Raw genomic sequence first — 26,102 nt, 5'->3', positions numbered from 1 at the left:
CTTTGGCGACAAACGTGGTAGTCGATTGGGGATATTCTTTGGAGTTTTGATGGCGAAGAGAACTCTCCAGTTGTACATTCTGAGCTCTAGTACTGTTTCGAATTAATGATTTGCCGTTTACTTGTGTTGTACGCTTCTATAAGCGCTGCTTTTTGAGCTGACCTACACTGTGGTTTTCATACCTGTACTTTGTGAGTTTCGTGAAATAGTCATTTTCCAATATCCAGAGGATCGGAGTTTTTTCGACGTTTTACCCACTGGACAGTAGAACTACCAGACAATTTTCGTAACAATATTCGTAAAAGGGGGGGACGACGGAATTTTGTCTTCGATTTTTTTTATTCAGCTTCTGATTTTGTTAATGTACAAGTGTTGTGTTATTAAAGTTTAAAACCCATTACTTCGTAATATATCTAGTTCTTTTACGAAAAAGGGATGAAACACAAAATAAATTTCTAATGTATGATTAAACTAGGATTTCAATTAATGACGAGTTACACCCCTTCAAAGCATATACTAAAAGAAAGATATAAAATAACAAGCTAGATTTCAACTGAGATAAATTAAGTTGATAAACGTAATTAATAAATAAATTTAATTAATTATGCTAAATTATGTTAACTTCAATAAGTTTCTATTAGTGATAAATTATGTTAATTGCTTGAAGTTTATGAAGTGCCAAATATTAAAAACTTATCTCAACTAGATATTAGTTGTGTTTCATTTAAATTTAATTGCTATTCATGATACACTCAATTGGGTAGTTTTAAGCATCAAATTACGAGAGACATAATTTAACATTTGTTTTGTTTAATTTGTAAATGAACCTTCCTAATAGAGTCAAGCTCCTGTATCATTAAAAATTTAAACGTCCGGGTGATTAATCCTCTAATTGCAAATTATCCTTCACAGTATTGGGACTTCACAGTCTTATTTCTCATGTAAACTAAGCAGATAATCATCATAATCTTTCTTCTTTAACTTTCAAAAGTGAAAGAAAACCGTGGGAGATATTCAAACTACAATACAAGGCAAAGAATAAAAATACATTAATTTGCCACTGTGGAATTTAAAGCGAAAAAAAAAAGACGTTGAATCATTTTTTGATACTTCATGAAACCATTGGACTAATTCTATTTTGTCATTTCTATTTCAAATAATTCTATTTTGTGTAACACTTTTACTTATCATGTATTAAATTATTTTATATCAATATGTATGAAAACTACATTCTTTGTTACATACTGTTCTTTCAAAAACTTGTTTTCTTAGTCATTAATTAAATTTAAATGTATTTGAATGCATGATAAATCTAAATTTATTTGTTTTACGCTTATCATGATTTAGAAGTGCTTTTATATTTATAATTAATTCATTACTTTAATCAATCAATTGCTTTAATTTAATTAATCAATTACTTTAAATAACATTATCTATTATTTCGTGAAATAGCTCTGTATTTTAGGAAATAACTAAATTTTGTTTTTTAACGGTAATGTATAAGTGAATTTTTGTTTTAACTATAAAATTATTTCAGCTAAAGATTTTAATCTATTTTATTCAATCACGTTAAATTCACCAGTTTATATCTGTTTCCTTTTTTAATACCTCCCCGAATGAAGTATTAATGATTAATATATACTTACATATTCACTTGTGCATATCAACATTTTCAGTAATATTGTAAAAATGCATATTTATTTGAAAACTACATACAAATTATATACATAAAATGATGCAACTTTAAAAAAAATCACAATTCAAAACACATACTAAAAATAACTGATCTTTAATATACTAGCTTTGATTGATAAATGATTATATTTTTTAGCGAAAACACAATAATTAATATTGCACTTCATAAACGGTCACTAAATATGAAGGGATTACAAGATTTAAAGTAATAATACAGTTATAAAATAAAAAATGATGCACAGAGAAAAAAATCTAAATTATTTTATTTAGTGCAAAATATCAGTTATATAAAGTGAATCAGTGTGTAAAGTAATAAAATAAATGATATACAAATGAAAAAAGGAATACTGTATACATCGAATTTATTTATACATTAAATGCCATATCAGTCATCAGTAACCGATAGTAATCTTTTCGTTCAGTTCACGTCAGCATTTTTTGGCCAACAGTTAGCTTACTATACAAACCGAATTCTTATCATTTAAACGATAAAACAAATATCGGTTACCTGATAAGGACGTATATTAAAAATTGTAATATACGTTCAGATTTGATCACATAGTGTTGATCATATTTATTGATCACATGTAATAAAAATTATAAAATTAGATAATAAAGCAATTAATAACAGAATAGCGCGACTAATGAGTTGTTTAGCTTTTAATAATATTTAAATGGCGTATATTCTAATAACGCTGTACTAAATTTAAGCCTACACTTTAAAATGTTCCATTTTTGCATCACTTTGAAATTTGCATTTTTCAATTGATTGTGTTTAATTTAGAAATTGATTTATAAAATTATTTACTTACAAAATCTCTGGCTTGAAAAATGTTTTCTTGAAAAAATATTAATTAACGAAGAATATAATGAGTAAATAAATTCAATTAAACTTTACCATCGAAATTACATTTTTGGAAAAAAAAATTCCTGCATTTCTTACTTTCATTATATAATTTTAAGCATTTGCTTTTCAAAATTCAATAATCGAGCATTATTATAGGGTAAATATTTTTTAAATGGTGTAAACAGAAAGGCAACGAAAGTAAGCATAGAACTTAACATGTTAAACATCTAAAGAAACTCGTTACATCAATAATGGAAAAAACAATTTTTATGATTTAAAAGTAAAAAAGAAAATGCATTACAATTATAAATACATAACTATAATATATCCAAAAACAATCAGGTTAAATATAAGCAATAATGCGAATAAATTATTTTAATATAACAAACCTTTTTTAATTCCAGTGTTCTTATGGTTTAATTTAGTCACATGGTTATTTGATTTCAAATTTTAAAAAAAATGATTACAGAGATAGTTATTGATTGAAAAAAATAAATTATTGATTATAGATCAATTTTTATGTAAAAAATTGAATTTTATTTTTAAAAAATTAACAGACTAAAATTAGCATAATTTTCATCAACTCAGAAAAGAATTGTATAAAAAAATGGAGTGTCCATGAAAATAATTTGTTACAGGACAATATATTTTGTCTCAAATACATAGTCAATTTGTATACCATTACATTTCATTATTTAAAAAAAGCATACATTTGCATTGATTTTCGTAAGAGGAAGTAAAAAGAAACAAATGTTTGATAAAAGATCATATTTCCTGTTTGCAAGAATGAGGTGTAATAAAAATGGCACACACACACAAATATATATATATATATATATATATATATATATATATATATATATATATATATATTCTTCCAAAGAAGATGAGAGAAAACTTCAAACATAATTTTTCCACAGATTTTTTTTTTTTCAAAACAGGAATCTATTATTTATTAATTATTTATTATTTAACAGTGGTTTGAATATAAGTGAAGTTTCGAAATACATAATTCCGGAATATAGATTAAGAATTTTTATATAGAGGAAGTTTTTTTGAGACAGGCATTTTCTTTCTTAAAATAATTTCTTTATTTAAAAGAATTTTATTTAATTTAGCTAAATTACATCCAAAACCACATAAAAAATTTTAATCTTATAAAAATTTAGAAAATCCTTTTTTGAACATAAAATATTTATATGTATAAAATATTATAGATAAATATTATATTTATATATAATATTTATATAGTATATATAAATATAAAATTAGCTACATAAAATTCTAAATAATTGCAATCAGTAGAAGTTTTCAATTATCATCTAGTTTCGAAATTTGATTTCGTTAATGACAATTCTTTAAACATTCTAGTATCGCTTTTCTGTTCTTTCTTGAAGCACAACTAAAACCAAGAAAATGGTACAGAAAACGGAATAAAATGGCATAGTAAATGAGAATTATTTTTGATTAATATATAATCAAAATAAAAAATAAAAAGCGTGGTTGATATAAAGTTTATATAACAAAATGGCACTGGAAAAGAATATTACTTTTAGAATATAACTGGCCACTAGTTATTACCATATTAATAAATTTGATGAAACTCTTATAAAAAAATTTAATTACCTCGAGAAATTCTTGGCATTTTAAGATATAATTCCCATAATTTATAATGTGAAAAAATAAAGAATTTCAATCAGTTCTAGAAGAGACGATTATTGAAATCAGCATATAATTGAAAATAAATTATAGAAATGCCCAGTTTAACGGCGTAACTAATAATCGAGAACTTCATTTTTCTCTTAAAATCTGTATCCATTAAACAACAAAAGTATTGATTTATTTTTGCGCACTTGTATGATACTCATCAATCATTTTGGTATCTTTTTCAGGGAAGAATAACGAAGATAACTATCACTTAACGTACTCTTTAATGCATTTATGAAAACTGATTAATGTGTCAAACTACGCGATGCATATGAACGTGATAGTGATACACAGAGATGAATAATATTTGAATGATGAATGGAATTTTATTTTATTCTTAATGTTTATAACATAACTACTTTTCCAAATTGATCGCTTAACTGAAAAATATAATTATCTCGCATGATGCTTTGATATTTGAATTTCTTTGATATTATGCACAAAATTGAGTTAATAGGATTCAAGTATTACAGCTGAAAATTAACGTTAAACAGAGATTTGACTATTTTATGCTTAATATTCATAATAAAATAAACTCCTAGAATAACATTTATCTTAAAATCAAAATAAACATCATTTCAATCAATTAAAAATGTTTACATCAATATATTGTATATAACAAGAAAATTAATAATCGAAATACCAAGTCACTTATTTAGAATATTTTGTATGTTCTCAGTAGTTGAGTTTGCTTGTTCTAAGTCTTCTGCCTAATTTTATTACATCAAATTAGTGTTCAATTCCGCCAAAAATTAATTTTAAAAAGTAAAAATAATAAAGAAATTTTAATACAAGAGACAGGAAATTTCAGTGCAAAGACAGAAAATTTAAGAATGAAAAACATTCAAATGACCCACATTAAAATAAAGGAAATATTTACAGCAAAAAAATTAATAGTAATTTATATGCAAAATATTTTTTTTCTATTATTTTATAGGTTAAAGAATTAGGAAAATATTTCTACAATACTGAAAATTCGCCATTACTTTTAAACCTGATTTGTCTCCATAAAAATTTTTAATTATAAAAAAATCTTCCAAAAAATTAACAGTAAGAATATAACACAAAAGAAATTACTTAATGTTAGACAGAACCAAACAAAATAGTATAGCATAATCAAAAAAAAAAAAAAATAGTATAGCATATACAACATTTTTAAGAAACATATACAATCAAAACAGGTGATTTACATGTAGCATGTAATTACTTATAAGCTAAGACAGATGAACAAAGTAGCTTGACTAGAGTTTTCCTTTCATTACATAACACAAAACTAAGCAATATCATTAAAATATTAATATTTATAATGAAAAAATATGCAGCAAAATCTTAATGATTTAGTCTAATGTAGACCAGGTATATCAAAGAAACTTGAATAACACAAAAATATAAAAAATATGTACATATGTGAATAAATGAATGTATTGAATATTTGTTCATAATGAATAACTAAGCTTAATATAAAATACATGTATTGCAACAAAAATAAAAACACATTAAAATGTTTTCAAAAATATTTGTTCGTGTGATATTTAAATATGCGTTCTAAAAATATTTTATTTTTATCAATAAAAACTGATAATTTTTCTCCAGTTTATTTAATAAACATTTTAACGTTCTTTATTTAATAAAATTTTTTTTAAAAAAGTCTTTTATAATATTCTTTATAACCGAAGTAAAAGGTAGAAAATATTTATTTTATCGAAACTGTGTACGTCAAGGTAAAATCGTAAAAGCCAGAAGTGCCGATAGAAAGATTCAGAAATGAGTGTTTGAAATGCATTTACAATTTATTTCTTTTTAAGATTTTTTTTCTTATGATTCTCAACACTTATTAATTTTTTGTAGAATTTCTTTCAGTGCCTTTCTCTTTTACGATTTTGTTTTGACGTCCATATTCTTGATATATAAATTTATTTTCTACAATTTATTAAAATAATAAAAGAAAGATTTTAAAAAGATTTTTCGTTCCCGTTTCTTCATTTAAACAGCGATATATTTTACAATTTATCATTATATATGTAATGGAATCTTGCAATCAATTGTTTCTCAAATTCGCCACCAGATGGTGCTATTCATGTTAAATTGAAGCAAGCGATTAATCAATAATTAAGTTCTGAAAACAATAAAAAGTTCATTTTTTTTCAGGACATACAAAAGCACGAAATTTCACAGTTCTAGTGTTAGAAGAAAGAAAAAATTGATTGGATAATTCCATCTTTACAAATATGAAGCAAATCAACTAAAATCAAAGTGTGTTAAAACAACTTTAGTTTATATGAAGGATACAATGATTTTTAAAAAAAACCGAGTTCTTGCATATTCCGAAAGAAGAAAATAGAGTTGCACATTTTACAAGATTTAGAAATATCTTCCCTTACTTTAAAATTATTCACTTATCGTATCGGAGAAACATAAGAATTATTAAATGACTTATAATTAAATATATCGTTTGCCTTTATGCAGAAACAGTTGGGTCTAGTTTTAAATGAAAATCCTCCTCTAAAATACATATTTTGAGATATTGATATTTTTAAAAAATATTATTAGAAAAGAGCACTAATGCATGTAACAGCATTTTTGAAAACTAGTAATTGCATTATATGCATTCTACAATGCAACGAACTGTAGGTGGGTCATTTTTACGGATTAATATACAAAACCTGCCATTCAAAAAGCAAAAATGAATCTTAATTCCGTAAAATAGACATCCTACTACGCAATAAAATAAATTCAAAATATTATGGTGCAGAGAATTTGAATTATTCAAATCACTTTAAATCTAAAATTTTGATATCATTTTTTTTTTAATTTTCGATTGCAGAAAACTTGTCTATTATATAAACGGACAGCAGTTAATATGTTAAAAGGCAGACTCATTCACTCTTTTTTTAAAAATCAGAATATTTCTCTTGGAATAGAAAGTTAGATTATTTATCTTGAATGTTCTTCGTTTACAGAAAATTCAAACTTATACTCTAAGAATGAATAAACATAATTGCACGAGACGATTCGGTTGTAAAATTTCCGTTGATCAACAATAAAATGATGAAATTCTGTAAGCGAATAGACTTTGTACATTAGTTTTTGGAGCATTTTCCTTCGGTAGAAAACAAATTGTCTCTAAGCGATTAAATGAAAAAGCTTATACTTATAACCATTTTACAAAATATACTTACGACATTTTGGCATATAAAAAAGCAATAAGCCATGTAAAAAAAATCCAAAATTTCTAACGCGTATCAAAATTTGTACGAAAATAAATTGCATTGGACATTTAACAAAGCAAAAGAAAAACGCGATTGGCACCTTCATGAAAATAATATAAATGATTCATGGCGAATAAATCATGATTCAAGAGCAACTATTCAAGGCAAATAACTTGAAAATTTTCATGAACTCAATAAAAGTCTTGAGTGTGTAATTCAGGCATAATCTATTACGCGTCAAGAGCCAGACAAACTTGAGCATCAAATTATTTTTTCATTAGCTGGAAATGCAGTTTTCTATATTTTGCTCATGTTGGTGGATGCAGATCGAGAGATCCATCGCCCCGTTATCAAATGCCTGAAAGTGATGGCAATTTAATGCTCTCAAACGAATGTCAAATACAGCGAAGAAAAGTATCATCAACCATTTACACGAATTGCATAGTACATCAAATTCAGATAAAGAAAAGGACTCTTCAAGATCAAGACAAACTTGGGTATCACAAACAATCTTCTTTATGAGCTGAAAAACGAAATTTTCTATATTTTGCTCATGTTGGTGAGAGAAGCTAAAGAAATCCGTCGTCCCGTAATGAAATGCCTGAAGGTGATAGCTACAGATATGGATTCACTCTCTCTAATAAAGGTCAGAAAGTACACAGCGAAGAAAAGTACCATCAACCATTCACACAAACTGCTCAATACATTAGGTTCCTGCAAAAATAAAAAATTCATTTTGCACAAAAAGATAGTAAGTAGTTATAAAATAGTCGATTTTATTTTCAAAAATGTAAAAAAGATAATCAGACACGCTCAAAATTATAAAAAATGTTTCGGTAGACTTTTTTAACTGCCTGCTTTTCTTAACTGTAAGTAAAAGTCACAACAAGAGACTATATATAAACAGCAATGACACGTAATGCACCAAGGCAGTACAGCAGTAGTAGGCAATGAATTTAAAATAAAAATGATATTTAGAATGTTACAAAAGATGGAACAATTGAAAGGTTTAACAACCGAACGTTTTAAATGATTTGTTAATTTATTTATGGCCTTTTTAGCAAATCAATTTTCTAAAATTACAAAAAAAAAAAAAAAAATTAAGGTTTCAAATTTGAACTTTTTGTAGAAAAAGAAATAAATACCAAATCCTATGATGTATCTCGTATTGTTAATGTATCAGGTAGGATCTAAAAAAAGGACATGTAAAATGGTCTTAAATGAGTTTTCGAGCTATCAGTTTCTTGCTGTAGATTCAATCATTTTCACTAATTATCTTTGATCCGTGAAAATGCCGATTTCTTATATCTTGAATGTCAATGTCACCCATTCAATCAGTAAATGAAGATGTAAAACTTTTTGATATGAGTGTGTTGACTTTCAGTTTTCTTTTGTGGATTAAATATAATGAAAGTTTGCTGTCCATGTTTTAATTAATGAAAATAATTTCTAAAAAATAGAAAGAAATAATGAGCATCCATTAATTTATTAATTCTTGTAACCTCTTTTAATATTCAGTCCTTCTTTCGATATTACGGATGAGTTGAAACAATCATTTGTTTGATCGAATTCTTGATTTTGCACCGAACTAGAGAATTCTCTTAGTAAAACGCGTATTTTCAAGCTTTAAAATTCAAATATAGAATACTAAAATTCAATTATAATATAAATATGAAAATTATTTAAAATAAATAAATTTCATGCAATATTCAAAACCTAAAAAAAAGCAATTGAAATAAATTATTTAACTATGCAACATGCGCCTAATTTGCCAAATTCAGCACTGTTTGTAAATGATGTATGCCAATATAGCTAACGCGCTTGCATTCACTTGGAAAAAGATGGCCACAATATGAAAAGCTGAGATTTAATTAAAGATGCATTTGAAGTTTGTCAATTTAGGCCTACATTCTTCAAGATAACTGGACATTGGTTGCACTGAAAAACTGTTTCGATTGCTCTCTCCAAAAGCAAATATTGTGACTGAAGCAGCGACATTTTTTTCTTCGAAGAAATAAACGGGAATCGAAATTTTCTAAGAAAATAGAAACGTAGAATTTTCATATTGTAGCTATCTTTTTCCAAATGAATTGCACCTTTCCCTGTTTGGCATAAAAAGCACTTTTACTTACCATTACAAACTTCATCATAATATCAGTCTGCATATAAATATTGTCAGAAGCTGTCTTCTTGTTTCCGAACATCGTGCTTAAAGTAGCTAATTATGGATTAAGGAGAATTTCAACTGCTTTCAACTTAAAATTTGAAATTTTTCCTATATATATATATATATATAATTTTCAATGTAATAGAAAAGGATACATGTCGCAAAACATATTGAACACACCATAAAAAGTATAAATCGAATCATAACGATTCGACCATTTCCTTCATAGAAAAAGAGAGAGATGGCCGTTTGGAACAGCATGTACAAGGCGCCAAAAAAGAAAGCAAAGAATGCACCCATCAAAGGTGCAATAAGCACTGAAGGATCCTGTAATAAATAAATAAGAAAATCCCATATAACAAAAAAAGTTAAGCGTCTATTTTTTTAAAAAAATTTAATAATAAGTAAAATGTTTGAACCTCTAAACGACTAAAAACGCCTAAAACGGGTTAAATTTTCTGAATAGTTTCGCTACCATCTTCTTTATGGATACCAAATTAATATTAATTTCTAGCTATTCTACTTGCTGTAGCTCAGGCCATGAGCCAATAGGGATGGGTGATATTGTAACAACCTGATATTTTGTATCATGTATGTAGAAGTATTAGAAACATAAAATTGATACAGATCAAAAGTATCAGCTCTTGATACCGATAAATTATCGTCTCTCCTTCGTTCGTTTCGGTTGTTTGATACTGTATCGAACTGAAATAAAACATCAAATCGATATAGTATCACCCAGCTTTAATTCGCCATATTGCCTCAGTGGAACTATTAGTATGCATTATGTTTAATTTTAGCTACCTATATAAAATATGTCTCAGCTTACTTCGAATAAAACGATTTCTATTGCATTTTTTCTCGGAGGGTTTCTTAAATAAATAAGAGCAATGGAATTTTCTATGAATAATTAAATAAATATTTTGAAATAATATTTTTATTCGAAAAATTTCAAACAACAAAATTATTAAAAGCAAAATAAATCGAACACAAATAAAAATTAAACTTTGAACATGAATAGAATTTTAAAAATATAAGGATTCAAAAAACATACTTAAAAATATTTATAAGTAAAAATATTAATATATAACGATATCTTTAAAACCAAAATGAGAAATCGACATAGAGCAGTTAAGTTACAGCCTTAAACTTACCCATAAATCATTTTTTCCTAGATCCATATTAACTGGAAAAGCTGCAACGATTATAAGTCCTGTAAACGAAACAAATCCTATCGACAGTCCTAACTTGTTCAGTATATTTAGCCGCCAATTTCGTGCTTCATTTTGACTAGATACGTGAACGTAACGAACGGAGATCATAATACTTCCTATAAATAGACCTATGATTACTTGTACGAAGCAAAAAAATTAAATAATAAGAAATGATATTCAATGCAGTGGAATTTAGCTAATTCGAAGCAGACGTGACAGTAATAAAAAACGGAATTAAGAAAAACTGGGTCTAAAATTGTATACTAAAAGAAAAAACTTCAATACCATAAAATGTCCATTAAATTTTTTTTATAATATTTAACAGTTTTAATAAATAATTTATAACTGATAAATAAATAGTCATATTTATAGATAAAATGATGACCATCATAATTGCAAAATTTTAATAGTTTAAAGAATAATGGTTTTAATAAACAGCAATTTAAATAATTAAGCAATATACAATATTTTGAAAACAACAACGTACAATAAAACATTCAAAATAAATTTTACATGTCATAATAGCAGAGATATTCAGTTGCGAAAAGAAATCAACATTACAATTTTACATATCGTTGATACAAATGAAAGTTGTTGAATGTGCTATAAAATTAAATACAGAATTCGATCATTTACATGACAATTTCGATTTTTACATTCCATAATTCTATTAATTACATGCTGATTAGGAAATTTAAATTCCCTTCCTTACAAAAATTATGCTATTTGAATTTCATAAATAAAGCTCAAACTTACCAATAACAGCTATAATATACAAAGCAACACTGCAAATTCCACTCTGAGTGATATCAGAATCACTTTGCCTGCAGAAATAAAAGAACCATCAGATACATATACAAAAGATTTTTTTTTCCATTTACTTCTCTGCAGTTATATAAAAAATATTTAAAAATTAATTTTATATATTCAGCCTCTGGTTATTTATAATCTGACTGACTGCCATAGGAGAATAGCCATTTACGAAAATAGTTAAATGAAAATTGTTTTTAAACAATGGAAGCACGAAAGACAGTAAATATGAAGTGCATATTGGCTAATGTAAGAAGTTAATGAAATTTTATGCATTCTTTCTAGTCCTTTTATCACAAAATAAAAAATGCTGAATTTATAAAGAAATGTTTTCATCTTATGTTTATTACATTTTACATGTTTGGATAAAAATAGAGTAAATACCAATACTGAAATACTTAAGTAAATAAAAGCTTTTTAAGACAATTATTATTTTTCTCATTTTGTTAATAAAATTAGTAATTTAAAAAAAACATAATTTATAGCAAATGTTTATGTTTTAAATATAGGCTTTCTTAAATATTGTGTGTAGAAAAGTCAATGTTATAGTAAAAGAATAAACACTATGCAGTTATATTTTGCTTTAGAATATTTATATGACAAATAACATTTCATAAAACAAATCCTACTAATTATGAATAATTTAAAAAGTTGTTCAAACATTTTCTTAATGTTCATCAGCGAAAGACAATAGATTTTCTGGAAAATTAACAACGATTTTACTAATAACTTTTTAATAAATGGAGTTGCACGCCTGAAATTACAGTTGATTGTTTATCTGCCCATGACCGAAAAAATCCCCGTAAATGTTAGAGTGAGTTGTTCTTCTGTTGGCATACATTGACATGGTGGAACTTATTAACAGATGCACGTTGCAACATATTCCTGGGAAATGACATTAATCAGTAATGTAACGTTTTCCCAAAGTTCCTGGCGTATCTGGAAATAACACGCTGACTAAGGATGTTTCATGAAAATACTACATTCTTAATGGATGCTGTTTTGCAGGACATATAGCAATATGTTCGGATGCATTAATGCAACAGAATGATAACGTTAAATTTGCATATTTACTGAGGTTCTTATTTGTTGCACATAAATTAACTTAAGTTCAATTGTAACTAACTATAGCCATGTATTTTTATTTATTAAAAACTTATAAGTAAAAATCAAAGACATATTTTTTTAAAAATCACATTAAAGATTATAAAAGTAAAAATGGTATTACAAATTTACCTATCTGGTTTATTACGTTTATTTACTCTCAAAAAACACTGAAGTCAAACGGCGTACAAAATATGTTTGCACATGCAGGAGCACTTTCATTTTGTACACATACCTTGAAACACTCTTAAGAACAAAAATAATTTCCATTAATTGACTATTGTCTCTGGTATGAGGAATCCGTTCTTAACGGATTATTGATAACAGCAGGCATTATCGATAATTAAGGCAGTTACTAGTTTCATTACTTTCTAAACAAGGTACATTTCATGATGTCCTTGACGTTTTATTTGAAATTGAATTTCTTTTATTAATGAGAGATTCTGCATTGTAATAGGTGATGACCAGATTGTAACTGATATTTAATGTTTAAGAATCTAAATTATCCTAGCTGAATTGAACTAAAAAAGCACGAGTGGGAGAATTAATAAATATAAATTTTGTTCCTATGTCCAAAATAGATATAATAAAACAAATATTATTTTTTGAGTGGAAAAAATGTCAAGCTTATGTTTCAAAATTATAAAAAAATATGTAATTCGGAAAATTATAAAAAGGCAGATTCATAACTACGTGATGTGCGTCAAATGCATCGTATTAATTTGATTGAGAGATTGATATTGCTTCTTAGGAAAAAAGGAACAGACGTTTCAGCATAAAAGAACGACGAGTAAAATATTAAAGGACATTAACAGTTATGTTTTCCATGTGAGAGATAAGGCATACAAATTACTTACTTTGCAGTGTCTAAAAATAAGAAATTGTACTGGCTATACTGGCAAATACTAAAGAAAAAAGGAATAGATTCATAAGAAAGCCTTTTTGTTTCTTTATAATTTGCCATTGAGAAAATTAATTGAATATTTAATTTTCTAACTTCTTGGTGTCACAAACAATACTTTTCTTTTCGTTGAAAAAAAAATGAATAATAATTGAAAAAAAATGAATAATAGATCTGATAATTTATATTCCTCCAATTTATCTCCAAGCATTCATTTTGCGAAAATGCGCAAAAGGCAATGCGTTGAATGGAAGCTGTAGGAAATCAATTGAAATGGTGAAGGCATGCCCCACCCCTCCTTCCAAATTAAAAGCACTTGTTAAGAGTCAGAAATTAACTTAAAGGTTTATCTTTTCTATGTGTATATTTACATTTGGTGAATTTATAAATTTAATTTTTTTCAGAAGAGCAAGCCTGTTGTTATAATATCCATTACTTTCATACTAAAAAATTTTCCTCCTAAAAATTGCCTTTTCATTTAGCTTATCTATTTTGATAATTAAATTTTAATGAGACATTTTTAATGAAAAGACGTTTTATTGGTTAAATAATTGCAATAACCTCTTTTCACAGTAGAAGATTTGACTAATGATTGAAAACCAACATGCTAAAAAAACACTCTTTCTGTTAGATATAACACACAAGTATACTATTAATATTCACTCAAATCAGATTTATAACTTTTGACTAAGTTAAAAATGTTTCACATTAAGATATGCCAATAATTTAGCAAGAAAAAAATGGTTTTTCTGCACGTCAGAAGACATTCTTGTTGATACTTTCATTCCATACACAGACACTCCTCTTGCACCTAAACAGCGAATAAGAACAAATTATTGCATACATTCCAAAGCATCATTCACACATAAAAATAAAAGGAAAATTCTAATAAAATTATAAGACAAAGTAATCATGCATATCAGAAAGGACATTCTTTGACACATTACAGATTTTAGATTTCAACTAAGAAAATAAATAGAAATAAGAAATGGAGGTAACATATTAGCATTGTCAGTTTATCAACTCAGAAATAAGCAAAGGAGGGCTAAAAAGTTTATTTTATCTCTTATTAAGAGAAAGATCTTAAATTGAATGTCAGATTCTCACTTTTCTGCATTTTAAATAATATCCGCTTAACTTGCCATTTTCTCACTTCTGTCTCAATCAAAAGAATGAACTAGAGATAGGAATAAGAGTGAATATAGTATACAGGCAACATGCAAGTTTGTAATACTAGCTATGCCAGCTTATCAATTCAAAAAGGAACACTGCTACGAAAGATGTTTAAAAGTTCCTTTTTTTTATTAACGCATAATTATGGCCTTAAATATCAGGTGTTTAGTTTTTTTGCATTTTAATTGGTTCGTTAAACAGCAGATTCAACAGATGCTGCGCCTACTGCTTTCTCAGTCACTGGTCAAAAGAGTAATTTTAACTTCGTAATTTTTTCTCTCTGAAAAGCAATAAAATTTAGTTGAATAGTTGATATGTGACAAGAGAAACAAATTAAATAATACGTATTAAGAAGGCATTGTTTTTTCTTCGAACGAACAGTGAAGAAAATTGTTTAAAAATAAAAAAATAAAAGAAAGCAGTTTAAAAAAGGAGGAAAAGAAGGGAAAAAAGATGCCAGTTTTTGATTTAACCCTATTATAAAAAATAGACGTTCACTCTGTAGCTCTGTAAACACACAAATAAGCCCTTTCCCTGTTTATATGTCATTTTAACACGTGCATTAAGGGATTTTCCATACATATTCGAGCTATTCTCTGGTGCAGCTACAAACAATTCGACACTCTTTTTTTTTTTTTAATATTCTGCAAAATAAGAATAGAATTTCAAAACTAAGTGTGGTCGGAGTTAGGGCTACGCCAGTTAGCGAGTTTTCGGAAACATCTATTTTTCGATATTGATATCATTACAATGAATCGTGGTCCACGAGGAATCCCAATTTATTGAGTTGATTTACACAATTAATTTTTATTTTCGATGTTTAACAGGTATTTACTCAAACTTTTATCGTTGGTGCATTTGCAGAGTTTTTACAACTGTATATTTTGCTGCTGCATTGGCCTTATAAAAATCTTTTATAATTTAACTATCCTGTAAGGGTCCAACGCAGAATTATGTGTTTTAGTATAAAAATATGAAATAAAACAATTAAATATGACCAAAAATTATATTAAATATATTTTTTTTATTCAAATATAACTATTGCATTATATATAAAGTTTGTAATATAGCAAAATAGTTACGTACGGCAAACTGTGCCGCTGCACATTCCTCACTAATGAAGCCAAAATTCAATAGGTTTAAATTTGATTCCTTTCTGTAATTAATTTATTTCCATCCAATTTATATCAAGCATTTAAACTGATATTTATGCAGATTTCAAGTTTAATTTTAAATTTATAAAATTATTTGATTCAATGAAAAAAATTTCTGGTCATAATATTCATTATTCATTGAAAGATTTAACTTAGAATTTTATGCATATATTTATTAAAGAGTAAAATTAAAACATGTTACCAAATTTCATTACCCTTTATATGATATTTGCAAATAGACTAAATTTAGTTCATTTGTGTCATTTTTTAAAATATTTATTATATTATTAATATGTTAATACCCATGTATTAAAAGTTTAAGGTTTAAATTGTATTATTTTTTATAGTTTGAAATAATTTACAAAACTTTTTAGTAAATAATTTATTGGCCTATTGATAATGATAAAAGTATGATGGCAACAAAAAAAAAAGAAAAAAATTATTAAAGGAAAAATCTGAAAAATTAAAATTGCAATTTTACTTGCCATTTGATGCATAAATTTTACTTCTGATCAAACTTTTGATGCAGATCAAAATTTCACAAATTTCTTCTTCGAAATTTCGGAATTAGCTCTAAATTATATATTAAAATTTTTCCCTCTTTTAATTAATTTTTTTCTACAGTATGTGCTTTTAATTTTCACACATATGAAATTTTTCCTGCTTTATATTTCGAAAATATTTCTTCATTTCGATTTGACAACATATTGTCCATTAAATTTTTATTTTTTTCATTTATGCTAAAGATTTTATTAAAACAGCAGATCGGTTCCCTCGCCATTTGATCACAATCCACATTTTTATGCTTATCAATCTTGAATGAGTTGATCAAGCTTGACTGATCTTTCGATGTTTAACGAATTTTTGGTATTTAACGAATTCGATATTTAAAACACTTTTGATTCTGATCAAATATTCATACCATCGAAAATAAGTCTGGAAATATCTTCCGACAGGATTCGAAGGGATCATTTTGGAAGCACTTCGGGAAATTAATAGATTTATTTATAAATTATTCTTATTATAGATATTCCTTTATTCAGATTTATTTCAGATTGCATCTGAGTGGCATATATGCTGGAATGTTTATCGTTTTTATTTTGTATTTCATAAGCCTCTATGTCTTTTCAAAAATATTGCTAACGATTCTATAAGTGCATAATTCATGCTTCCTTTCTGGTCTATCCTTTGCATTTTACCCTCATCAAGTCGCTCACGACCATACATTTTTATACAAAAGAAAAAAAATTCTTAACAGACTCTACCAACCCTTAAACTTTACCCCATGAATTCTGAAATACCCGCCCAGCTATTTAAAAAATTAAAGGAAATAAAATTCAATTCACACCGTAAAATTTGCCGTGACAAAAGAAAAGGATTATCTAATGAAAAAATTATATCCCTTGGGCTAATATTTTGTACTGGGCAGGTCTATAAAAATATGGATAGTTAATAAATTACGAAAATAAATCTTACCTGATTAGTGGCAGTAGAGGTCTAACATTTCCAGCTATCAAAGCGAATGTATAAGGAAGTAAAATGGATAGGATAACAAGAGCTGAGAAAAGTAAAGCGAATTTACCACTGTGTTTCCAACCACATTGCATAACACGGGTATGAAACGAAAAATCTGTAAATAAAATAAAAGTTTTACTATACAGATATTACTGTCTTGTATTAGAACTCTGCTGTCCAGAACTATACAAATACGTAATATAATATTCCTTGAGCGAAGAACTACTTTCGGTCCTAACAAAGAAACAGCACCTTCAAAGTCCTGCTCTGCAGCCTCATTGTAGTGATGAGGTATTCCTAGGCGGAGTGGGTGAAGTATATCGGTATATACCCCGTAGGATCACCTAAAGCATGAAGGCTATAATTCTTATTTCAGCTAAAACAAACAACTAAATCAACCTTTTCCTTCTGGTATTTCTTCGGAGCAGTTGAAGTTTCTCTTTTTTCATTACCATGGAGGTTTTTTTTTTTTTTAAATTTATAAAAATGCTAGACTATCTACATTGAGTAACAAAAGCAAAGAAACGGTCAGTATTCCTAAAAACTAATTCGGCACCGATGTGCATTACAAAACAAAACTTCCATTTAACTCTCTTGAAAAGTTCAAATTTTTTAGTCAGCATAGATCTGATATAGGATAATCAAATTATTATACAAGATGATCAAAATTAAAACACCCCTACACTGAGTTCTCTATACAGCGAACTACTCAGTGTAAAGGCTCCAAAATTGTCGAACATATTATTCAAGACATGAGGAGACGGATTACGCGAAAAAAATTAGTTCCACAAATACCGATAGATGGCGTTATGCAACAAAAAAATAAGCTAAAAAAACTCAAAATATACATTTGTAACACATTTTATTCAAATTTATCAAACATTCAATCACAAGGACCTTATCGATGCTTACCAACTTGTTCAACTGCGGATTCTAATGGGTCGATTGAGATGCTTCTCACATGCAAAATGATACTGTCTTTCAAATTTGCCAAGATTATTAGACGTCCTCGGTAAACAAGATTTTATTAAGTATCCCCAAAGCAAAAAATCGCAGGAATTAAGGTGTTTAGAACGAGATGGTCAGGTTGACAGCAACACACGACTAGATACTCTATCATTAGTAAAATGTTGCCGGAGAAACTGCTGTACACAGAGTTCAATGTGTGGAGGCACTCCATCTTGCATAAAGGTAATTGAATCAAGACATTGGCTCTGTTGTATTTGGGGAAAGACATTTTTCCAACTTTATACCTTTTATGCCTAGAATAGTAGCAGCAAACCAAGGATTTATCCAAATTTTTGTGCTTACAGTGCGAAATTGCAGTTACAATAACAGTTTCAGTTTCTTCACTTTTTTTTTTCATATCAACAATGGAAAAATTCCATACCGCATGTGGGGTTTGTGTGTGTGTGTGTGTGTGTGTGTGTGTGTGTGTGTGTGTGTGTGTGTGTGTGTGTGTGTGTGTGTGTGTGTGTGTGTGTGTGTGTGTGTGTGTGTGTGTGTGTGTGTGTGTGTGTGATTATTTGTATCAAGCATGTTATCTGTTGTACAGCTCCATCTATCGATGTTACTGAAACTTTTTTTTTTCCTCGCGATCCGTTTCCCGATGTCTTGAATGGTATGTTCATCAATTTTGGAGTTCTCTGTATAGAAAGCTCAGAGCAGGAGTGTTTTAATTTTGATCGCCTAGTACATGCTCCGAAAAGTTAAAATTATGTAAGTTTATTTTAAAGTTTAGAAAAATATATAATTGTCAAGAAATGGATAATTAGTTAAGCATTCTAAAGTATTTTTGCTTAGAACAATTATATTAATCAGAGAACTTGAAAAAATGAGAATTGTTTGGGGAGGGAAGAAACTTCTTAAATTCTTTGGAATTGCTGTAATTAAATTGATTTTTTTCAGTATGCAAAAGTTCGAATAAAGTTTCGAAAAAAAAATTGGAAAGCGTACTAAACGCTGTTCACTATGAGGAAAGCTTTTTGTTTATTTTCTTTTGGAATTAGTTTAAATTGAAAATAATGTGGGAAAAGGTAAAATCGTCATAATCCGAAAAAGAACAAATTTTAAAATTGATGTACTTTGAGTTCAATTGACCGATACATTTATAGACAATAGTTGTATTTGCATACTCAATCAAATTTAATAATTGGATTTGTCTGCTTTGCACACAAACATGTAAAAAATCGTATCTGCTTAAAATAAATATGTCAAGATTTCTACAAAACGAAAAAAATCAAATTACAGGTAATTCCATTACTTAGATCTAGACGATAGAAATTTATCTAAAGTTAATTGAAGCAAGATTACCAAAAAACATATTTTGATGCAGCAAAATTACTATATAGCATATTTTGATGCATGATATAAAATTATTAAGATTTTGAGAATGGATTAAATAAAAAAAATGAATAAATAATAATCAGAAGTCATCAACTTACGTGGAAACGGTTTTCTTGGTGATTCAAACTTAATATGAGGAACAGAAGCGCTTCGAAATTTCTCCATGGTCTGAAATAAATAAGCCAATGAACAGTATCTGTTGAATTAGAAATCCTACAAAATCAACAAAGGCACTTCCTAAAACCTACAAAATTCGGTAAAAAGGGGCAAATTATGCTCAGATGCAGAAGAGGCTATGGTTATACTTAGGAAAAATTTTAGTTACAATTCAGAAGTAATATAGCATCCTCATATAATTGCCATTGATAAAAAATCTAGGACATCTTTTCCCCACTCTCTGGAATGAAATGATAGCTTCAGTGTAGAAGCTTCCTATATTAATGACGCATCTCACTTCATAAGATGTCCTCTGATACCGTTGACATTTCAGGCGAACCAGGATGGTATCATTCCATGCCTTATTGGTAAGCATATTAGCCCACTGTGATTACATACAATACTGTCTCTATTAGCTTAAAACGCCCAACAACATTTTCCAGCGCTGAGAATCTTGAAAACAACGTGGAGATATCGTACAACATCTTGAGCTAATAGGAGTTACAGTAAAAAGGCTCATTTTCAGTGGAGTACACTTTGCAACAACTGCAGGAGGCTAATGGTTTCCTATCTTATCAAATTTTGGAACCTCACTTTTCACTAGAAAAAGAGTTCTAATTATTTCCTTATAATTCCGAGGTAAATTCCTAACGCTAGCTATATGGGCGATTTGCAGACGTCAACGATTAGCTATGACATAAATCATATTAAATGTTTCCAGGCATGCAGAATTTATAATTTGTATTAGGAAAAAAACTTACTAATTATAGTAATTTTAATGAGATTCTTAACATTTTAATTCTAAATCATAAGAGTATTTGCAGCTTGAATCTGCAGTGATAATCCATTTATATTTACTAGCATTATGAACTACTGGAACTAAAATTCAGAAAAATGAGCAGGTATAATTTTCACGTAAAAAATTTTTTCCCCGGCATTTTTATTATATATGCCATTCAAAATAGTGTTGTATTTGTTATTTTTGACCAGTTACTGTTGGTCTAGGTAACAAATCTAGGAACCAGGGTTTCGTGATCATGGGGAAGCGTGAAAGCTACCATAGACAAATTGACCATGCATTTTTAAACTAAAAACAGCAATAAAAATTCATTTTCAAGTTTAACAGCTTTAATATATAATACATACATAGTTAATATGTATAAGAACATTTTAATACATAAATTTTAATAATTATAATAAATAATTTATTGGTTAAAAAAATAAACTTTATTAAAAGTATACTTTATGATAATGATACTTAAATAGTACTTATACAAAAAAATATAAGCATTTTAATTCAAATTGATGAAAATATTAGCATTGCACTGTATAAATATATGTAAAATGTGGTGATTTCTCCATTGAAAAAGAAAGAATGTAATATTCAAAACAATTTGGATATGTTTTTAAAAACCATTTTATATATTCCTTTTATATAGGTTAATTTATATTCCGTGAAGTAATTTATATATTGCCAGTAAATCAAACATTACTAATCCAGGTACCAGCAAAAGCAAAGTCAAACTTCCGTGACACGACTTCCTACCAATTTCATTTCCTGTCTAAAGAGGATAATCATAATGTATTCAAGTTCGGAACAAGAATTCTTAAGAAGCTTTTTTTCCCAAAAATTACGTATTAATAAAAGTCTAATTAAATTTTACTTTATTTCTTTTGAGATAAACTGCTACTTATAAATGAAGATCAATTAATCAGCGATGCTTTATTCATATTCGGGATATTTTCTCGACCCGAAAAAAGAATAAGGAATCTGGAATTTAAATATAAATTTCTCAAATATAAGTAAAAAATGGAACAATCTATAATATGTTATTCAATACTCAAAAAGAATCAAAAACCGGATCTTTTTATATAAATTATTTAAGCGTACGCAAACAATTGGAACAATTCATAATATTTTAATTATATTCATAATATTTCTCCAATCCGGAGAGAGAATCGAAAATTCCTGAATTCCAGAAAATTCCAGAAGAGAATCCAGCGAGTGAGGAACATTCACGTTAGTTGAAAGAGCTATCGATGAAAATTGGCTACTTTTACAATGGCCTTGTTGCAAAATTGAGAAAATTAAACTAAAATGGGTTTTTATAAGTGAAAGGAAAAGGGAGCAAAATCGCTTCTGAAAATTTAAAAAAAAATTCTCACGACAAGCTGAAAGGAAATGGTAGATTCCTTTACATCTAAGTTACTATCTGGCATTATAAATTTTTGATGTTAGAAACAGTCAAAATTAGGGCTTGCAAATCCTTTTCGATCCCTAGCTTCTAAGATATTGCAATTTTCGAAAAACTTTAAATACGAAAGTTTTCGTCTTAATGACGCACTAATTTGGCTAAGTTAATTTATTTTTCCATCTTCAATATTAAGAAAATTATAGAGAAATGAAAATTTCAACCTCCCCACCATTTCCACCCCCTTTGAGCTTGATGAACCATTTATGAATATACGAGATTTTTACATTTCTAACAGCATATTCCGAGCCAGTTAAAATCCAAACAAAATTACTATATAAACTTTTGAACGAAGGGTAGTTTTAGGTTCTAAGGGCCATGTTCGGTGAAGAACTGAAGAAATTTCCCCGAAGACTTGTCATGAGAACCATTGAAATAGGTAGTCTTCCTATAGGAATCTACCTAAAAAACCGAATAAATAATTGCATTCCCAAGTAAAAACGGATAGAAAAACATCGACTGATTTCTTTTTTTAGTCCTCCTTTTATAACAGCTTCTGTTATGCATCATATCATCTTCTGGTTTCACTCATCATATCGCCATCAAATCAAGACGTGACTTATCAGAAATAAGAACTTTGAAGCACGCTTTCAACAAGAGAAAGCTTTCTAATTATTTCTTGATAATTCCTAAGTAGATTCCTAAGAAACTATTAAGTTTCTTCCCGAATAATCTTCAAATAGCTTCAAGATAAGCTAATATAATTTCTGAACAATTTTCTCAAGAACAGCGATTTTTAGATTTATATTTTTCAAAATAATACATACGAAATCGCAAGTCATTAATTTTTACTATGCATTTTTGAAAACATAGTCTAAAGTTTTTTCATAAAAGTTAATTCATCTTTGCTTTGCTTTTGGTGACTATAATAAACCATTTAAAATTTATGTATTTAGTTAATGTTACAATAGCAATATTTATAATTATGAAATATAATTTTTAAAATAAAAAATAAATTATTTCAAACAATCCTTCATATAAATTATGATTTTTCTTTCCGTCAAACAGTTTAGGATATTTTTAAATATATTTATTGAAATCGGATGAATAATTAAATCAAAATACATTTTCGCTTCATAATATGTCTGAATGTCTTTTTTTTTTTTTTTTTTTTTTAGTTTGCGATTTTGAGGATCAGTTGCTTGATGGCACGAAAAGAAAGAATTTAGAAACAAAACAAGAATATTAAAGTGCGTGCATAAACAATTTTCCTAAAAAATTGTTTAGAATTTTTTCTTTTGTTGCAATTTATATTTTATTCTTTTACCGTGTATTATTCATCAATCCCTAAGGAGCACATATACGGATAGAGAAAACCCAGGCGCGACTCCGTAACCGCAAACTGCCGTTTCTTGCCTTGTAGGCTGATCTTAAAACGAAAAACGTTTCTGAAGATTGTAACTCACTAATTAATAAAAGTTTAAATACCAGGTTTACCCCGAATATTCCTCAGGTAGGTTGAGTACAAAAGACTAATTTAACTAACTAAACTATACCACCATAGGGGTGCACCACGAGTGCGTGCATAAGTGGTTTTCGATTAAGTAAGCCGGTTATCGCTTCTGTGGTGGGCAAAATAGTGCTTTGAGAGATCTAGCAGCCTCCGCTCGATGATGGAATGGACCTCCTATTGGAGTGATGTAGCAATTGATGGTCCTTGAGTTTCAACCTCAGTTTTCCGTCTGCCTGCTATCGCGCGAACGGTCATTCAGATTAACCCGGGTGTTTCGACAAGACAAGGTAATTCCTGTTTGTAACTCGAAAAAGGTATAAATAATTTCTGTAATTGCTTCCCTTAGGAGTTTAAATGAATCTTAAAAACTTAACATGCTGCTGCAAAAGAATCAATTCTCTTGCTATTTAACTACGAGTTCTTCCTACAATTGATTCTGATTAAATCAAATAAGCAATATCTGGAATAAAAACGGAAGCCAGCTGGAATATTCTTCGCTCTATTTTCCGGTATACTTTTACGCTATAATACGTTTTGTGTTAAGCTTCACCTATGATGAAGACCATCGAGTACTTACTTTGGATGTCTTCCCATTGACTATCTGAAATTTAATACAATTCAAGATTTTTGATGCCAATTCGTTTTCCAAACTTGTTGTGGATTTAAATTATCAGGTTGATATGCAAACGGATAGTAAAACAGACCGGCAATCAGCCAGCGGACAGCAGATGGTTTGCACTGTAATTTGTTAAAGATCTGTAATTCTAGTGTGCAACACTATATTCCGAATTTCATCTATCTACTTTCTATCTACATCTATCTTTGAATTATGTTTTTCATTTGCATTCGGACAGACAAACTATTTGTAGATGGATATTTCGTCTACAATTTGTCTGAAATCTACAATTTTGGTGTAAACCACATACCATGTTTCATTGTTACTTTGCATTTTTGAAATGCAGTGTTCACAAGAAGAGAGGTATAGTTCCATATATATATTTTCCGATTTGCTGAAGGTTTAAAACCCTGAGATTCCTCCAAATCTTGAGGTTGAATTTTTTGATAATTATAATAATATCTCTTTCCAGAAATTAAAAAAAATATATCTGTAATATACTTTATTCTAAAAAGAATACAGGAAAAGTTTTTTTTTTATTAGATCACAATAGATTCTCGAATTTCTTACAGTCTTCTTTATTTGTTTGAAAATTCATAATTACATTTTCTCAGCTGTTAAAAAAATAAACCTCATTTCTTATCCAAAAAATTTTTAAAAAAAGAAGTTATAAAAATACGCAAGTAATGAGTCATTTGTTGCCATACATCTACTGAATTAATCTCAATTAAGGACTGCTGCATACACAAAGACAATAAATTCAAAAGAAGTTCATAAATAATATTTTTGAATTTTTAGGAGTTTTTTTCCCCTGATTACTCACGACAAACTACCATTATTTTAAAATTCAATAAAAATATTTGAAAAATACTCATTTATCGCACACATAAGGAATAAGGAAAGCATTGATTGGATGACAAACTTCTTTGAAATGAAGCAAAGCAGTCTTAAGACAGATGGTACTGTTTTCTCTTAACTTTTCTTTTTAATCGATCTTTCATGACACTTGGAAAAATAGTTGCAGATTCAAATATATAGATAGCATATAACTCCAAAGATACGTTTAGAATAGTTCTAGCTGAATATCAAACTTTTAATTTTAATACAAAGTGAAACAAATGGACTTAAGACTGATGAATATTTACTACTAAATTTTTGCAACAATGTATTTTTTGTTAACATTCGAAAAACAATTTCAAAATGAACCATTGTCATACACATAAGATTTTTACGAAAGTATGGCTCTTAATTCAATGCCAAAATTTCTACTAGTTAGGAATCAAAAAGAAGCAAACGGACTTACGTTTTGATAAAACGAGTATCCGCAGGAAGCGTCCGTCCTCTCTTTGGTATTATAATGGTGTGATTTTCCATTGAGTGTTGGTTAAAGCAAATGCAGTCGTGGCCTAATTTAGGCTATGAAATGGCCTTCTGTCGCTTTCACGAGACGTATCAAAGGCCGCTAAGTTCAAACTTCTGCTCAAGGTTGACGATGGTGTGAAAGTTCGTCGAACCGCTATACAATCCTTCAGTAGGACTTAACAGATCAAGTAAACAACTTTGTGATCGCACGCAAGACAAAAGGTTTCCGTTTCAGATTCGAGGAGGTATGCTGGATTTATTTCTTCACGACCCATAAAGATTATTAAGACAACTTATCGCAAAAATGTTTTTTAAAAAATGAGAGGAGGGGGGGGACGATAAAACCTTCAATTTGATGTTTTCTTTAGGGCTAATCCACATTTACTTTTTTCTTCGTATTTCTCGTACATATTTATTAAAA

General features: G+C 28.1%; 1 protein-coding gene across 1 annotated transcript; it reads right to left on the bottom strand.

The window, feature by feature from the left end:
• Positions 1–7,056: 7,056 nt before the first annotated feature.
• LOC129960886 (DNA damage-regulated autophagy modulator protein 1-like) lies at positions 7,057–25,662 on the bottom strand. Its single transcript, XM_056074596.1, has 8 exons — positions 25,623–25,662; positions 19,941–20,010; positions 17,458–17,611; positions 11,596–11,663; positions 10,780–10,955; positions 9,781–9,952; positions 9,591–9,676; positions 7,057–8,172 (listed from the first exon to the last, which is right to left on the bottom strand). Exons 2-8 carry the CDS (start codon positions 20,005–20,007, stop codon positions 7,999–8,001), a joined length of 897 nt encoding a protein of 298 aa, XP_055930571.1. The 5' UTR covers positions 20,008–20,010; positions 25,623–25,662; the 3' UTR covers positions 7,057–7,998.
• Positions 25,663–26,102: the final 440 nt, after the last annotated feature.

The sequence above is a fragment of the Argiope bruennichi genome, chromosome X2 (genome assembly GCF_947563725.1).
Source record: "Argiope bruennichi chromosome X2, qqArgBrue1.1, whole genome shotgun sequence".
NCBI classification, from domain to species: Eukaryota; Metazoa; Arthropoda; class Arachnida; order Araneae; family Araneidae; genus Argiope; species Argiope bruennichi.
The sequence above is the reverse complement of the archived record's forward strand: the minus strand, read 5'-3'. Positions and strand labels throughout refer to the sequence as shown.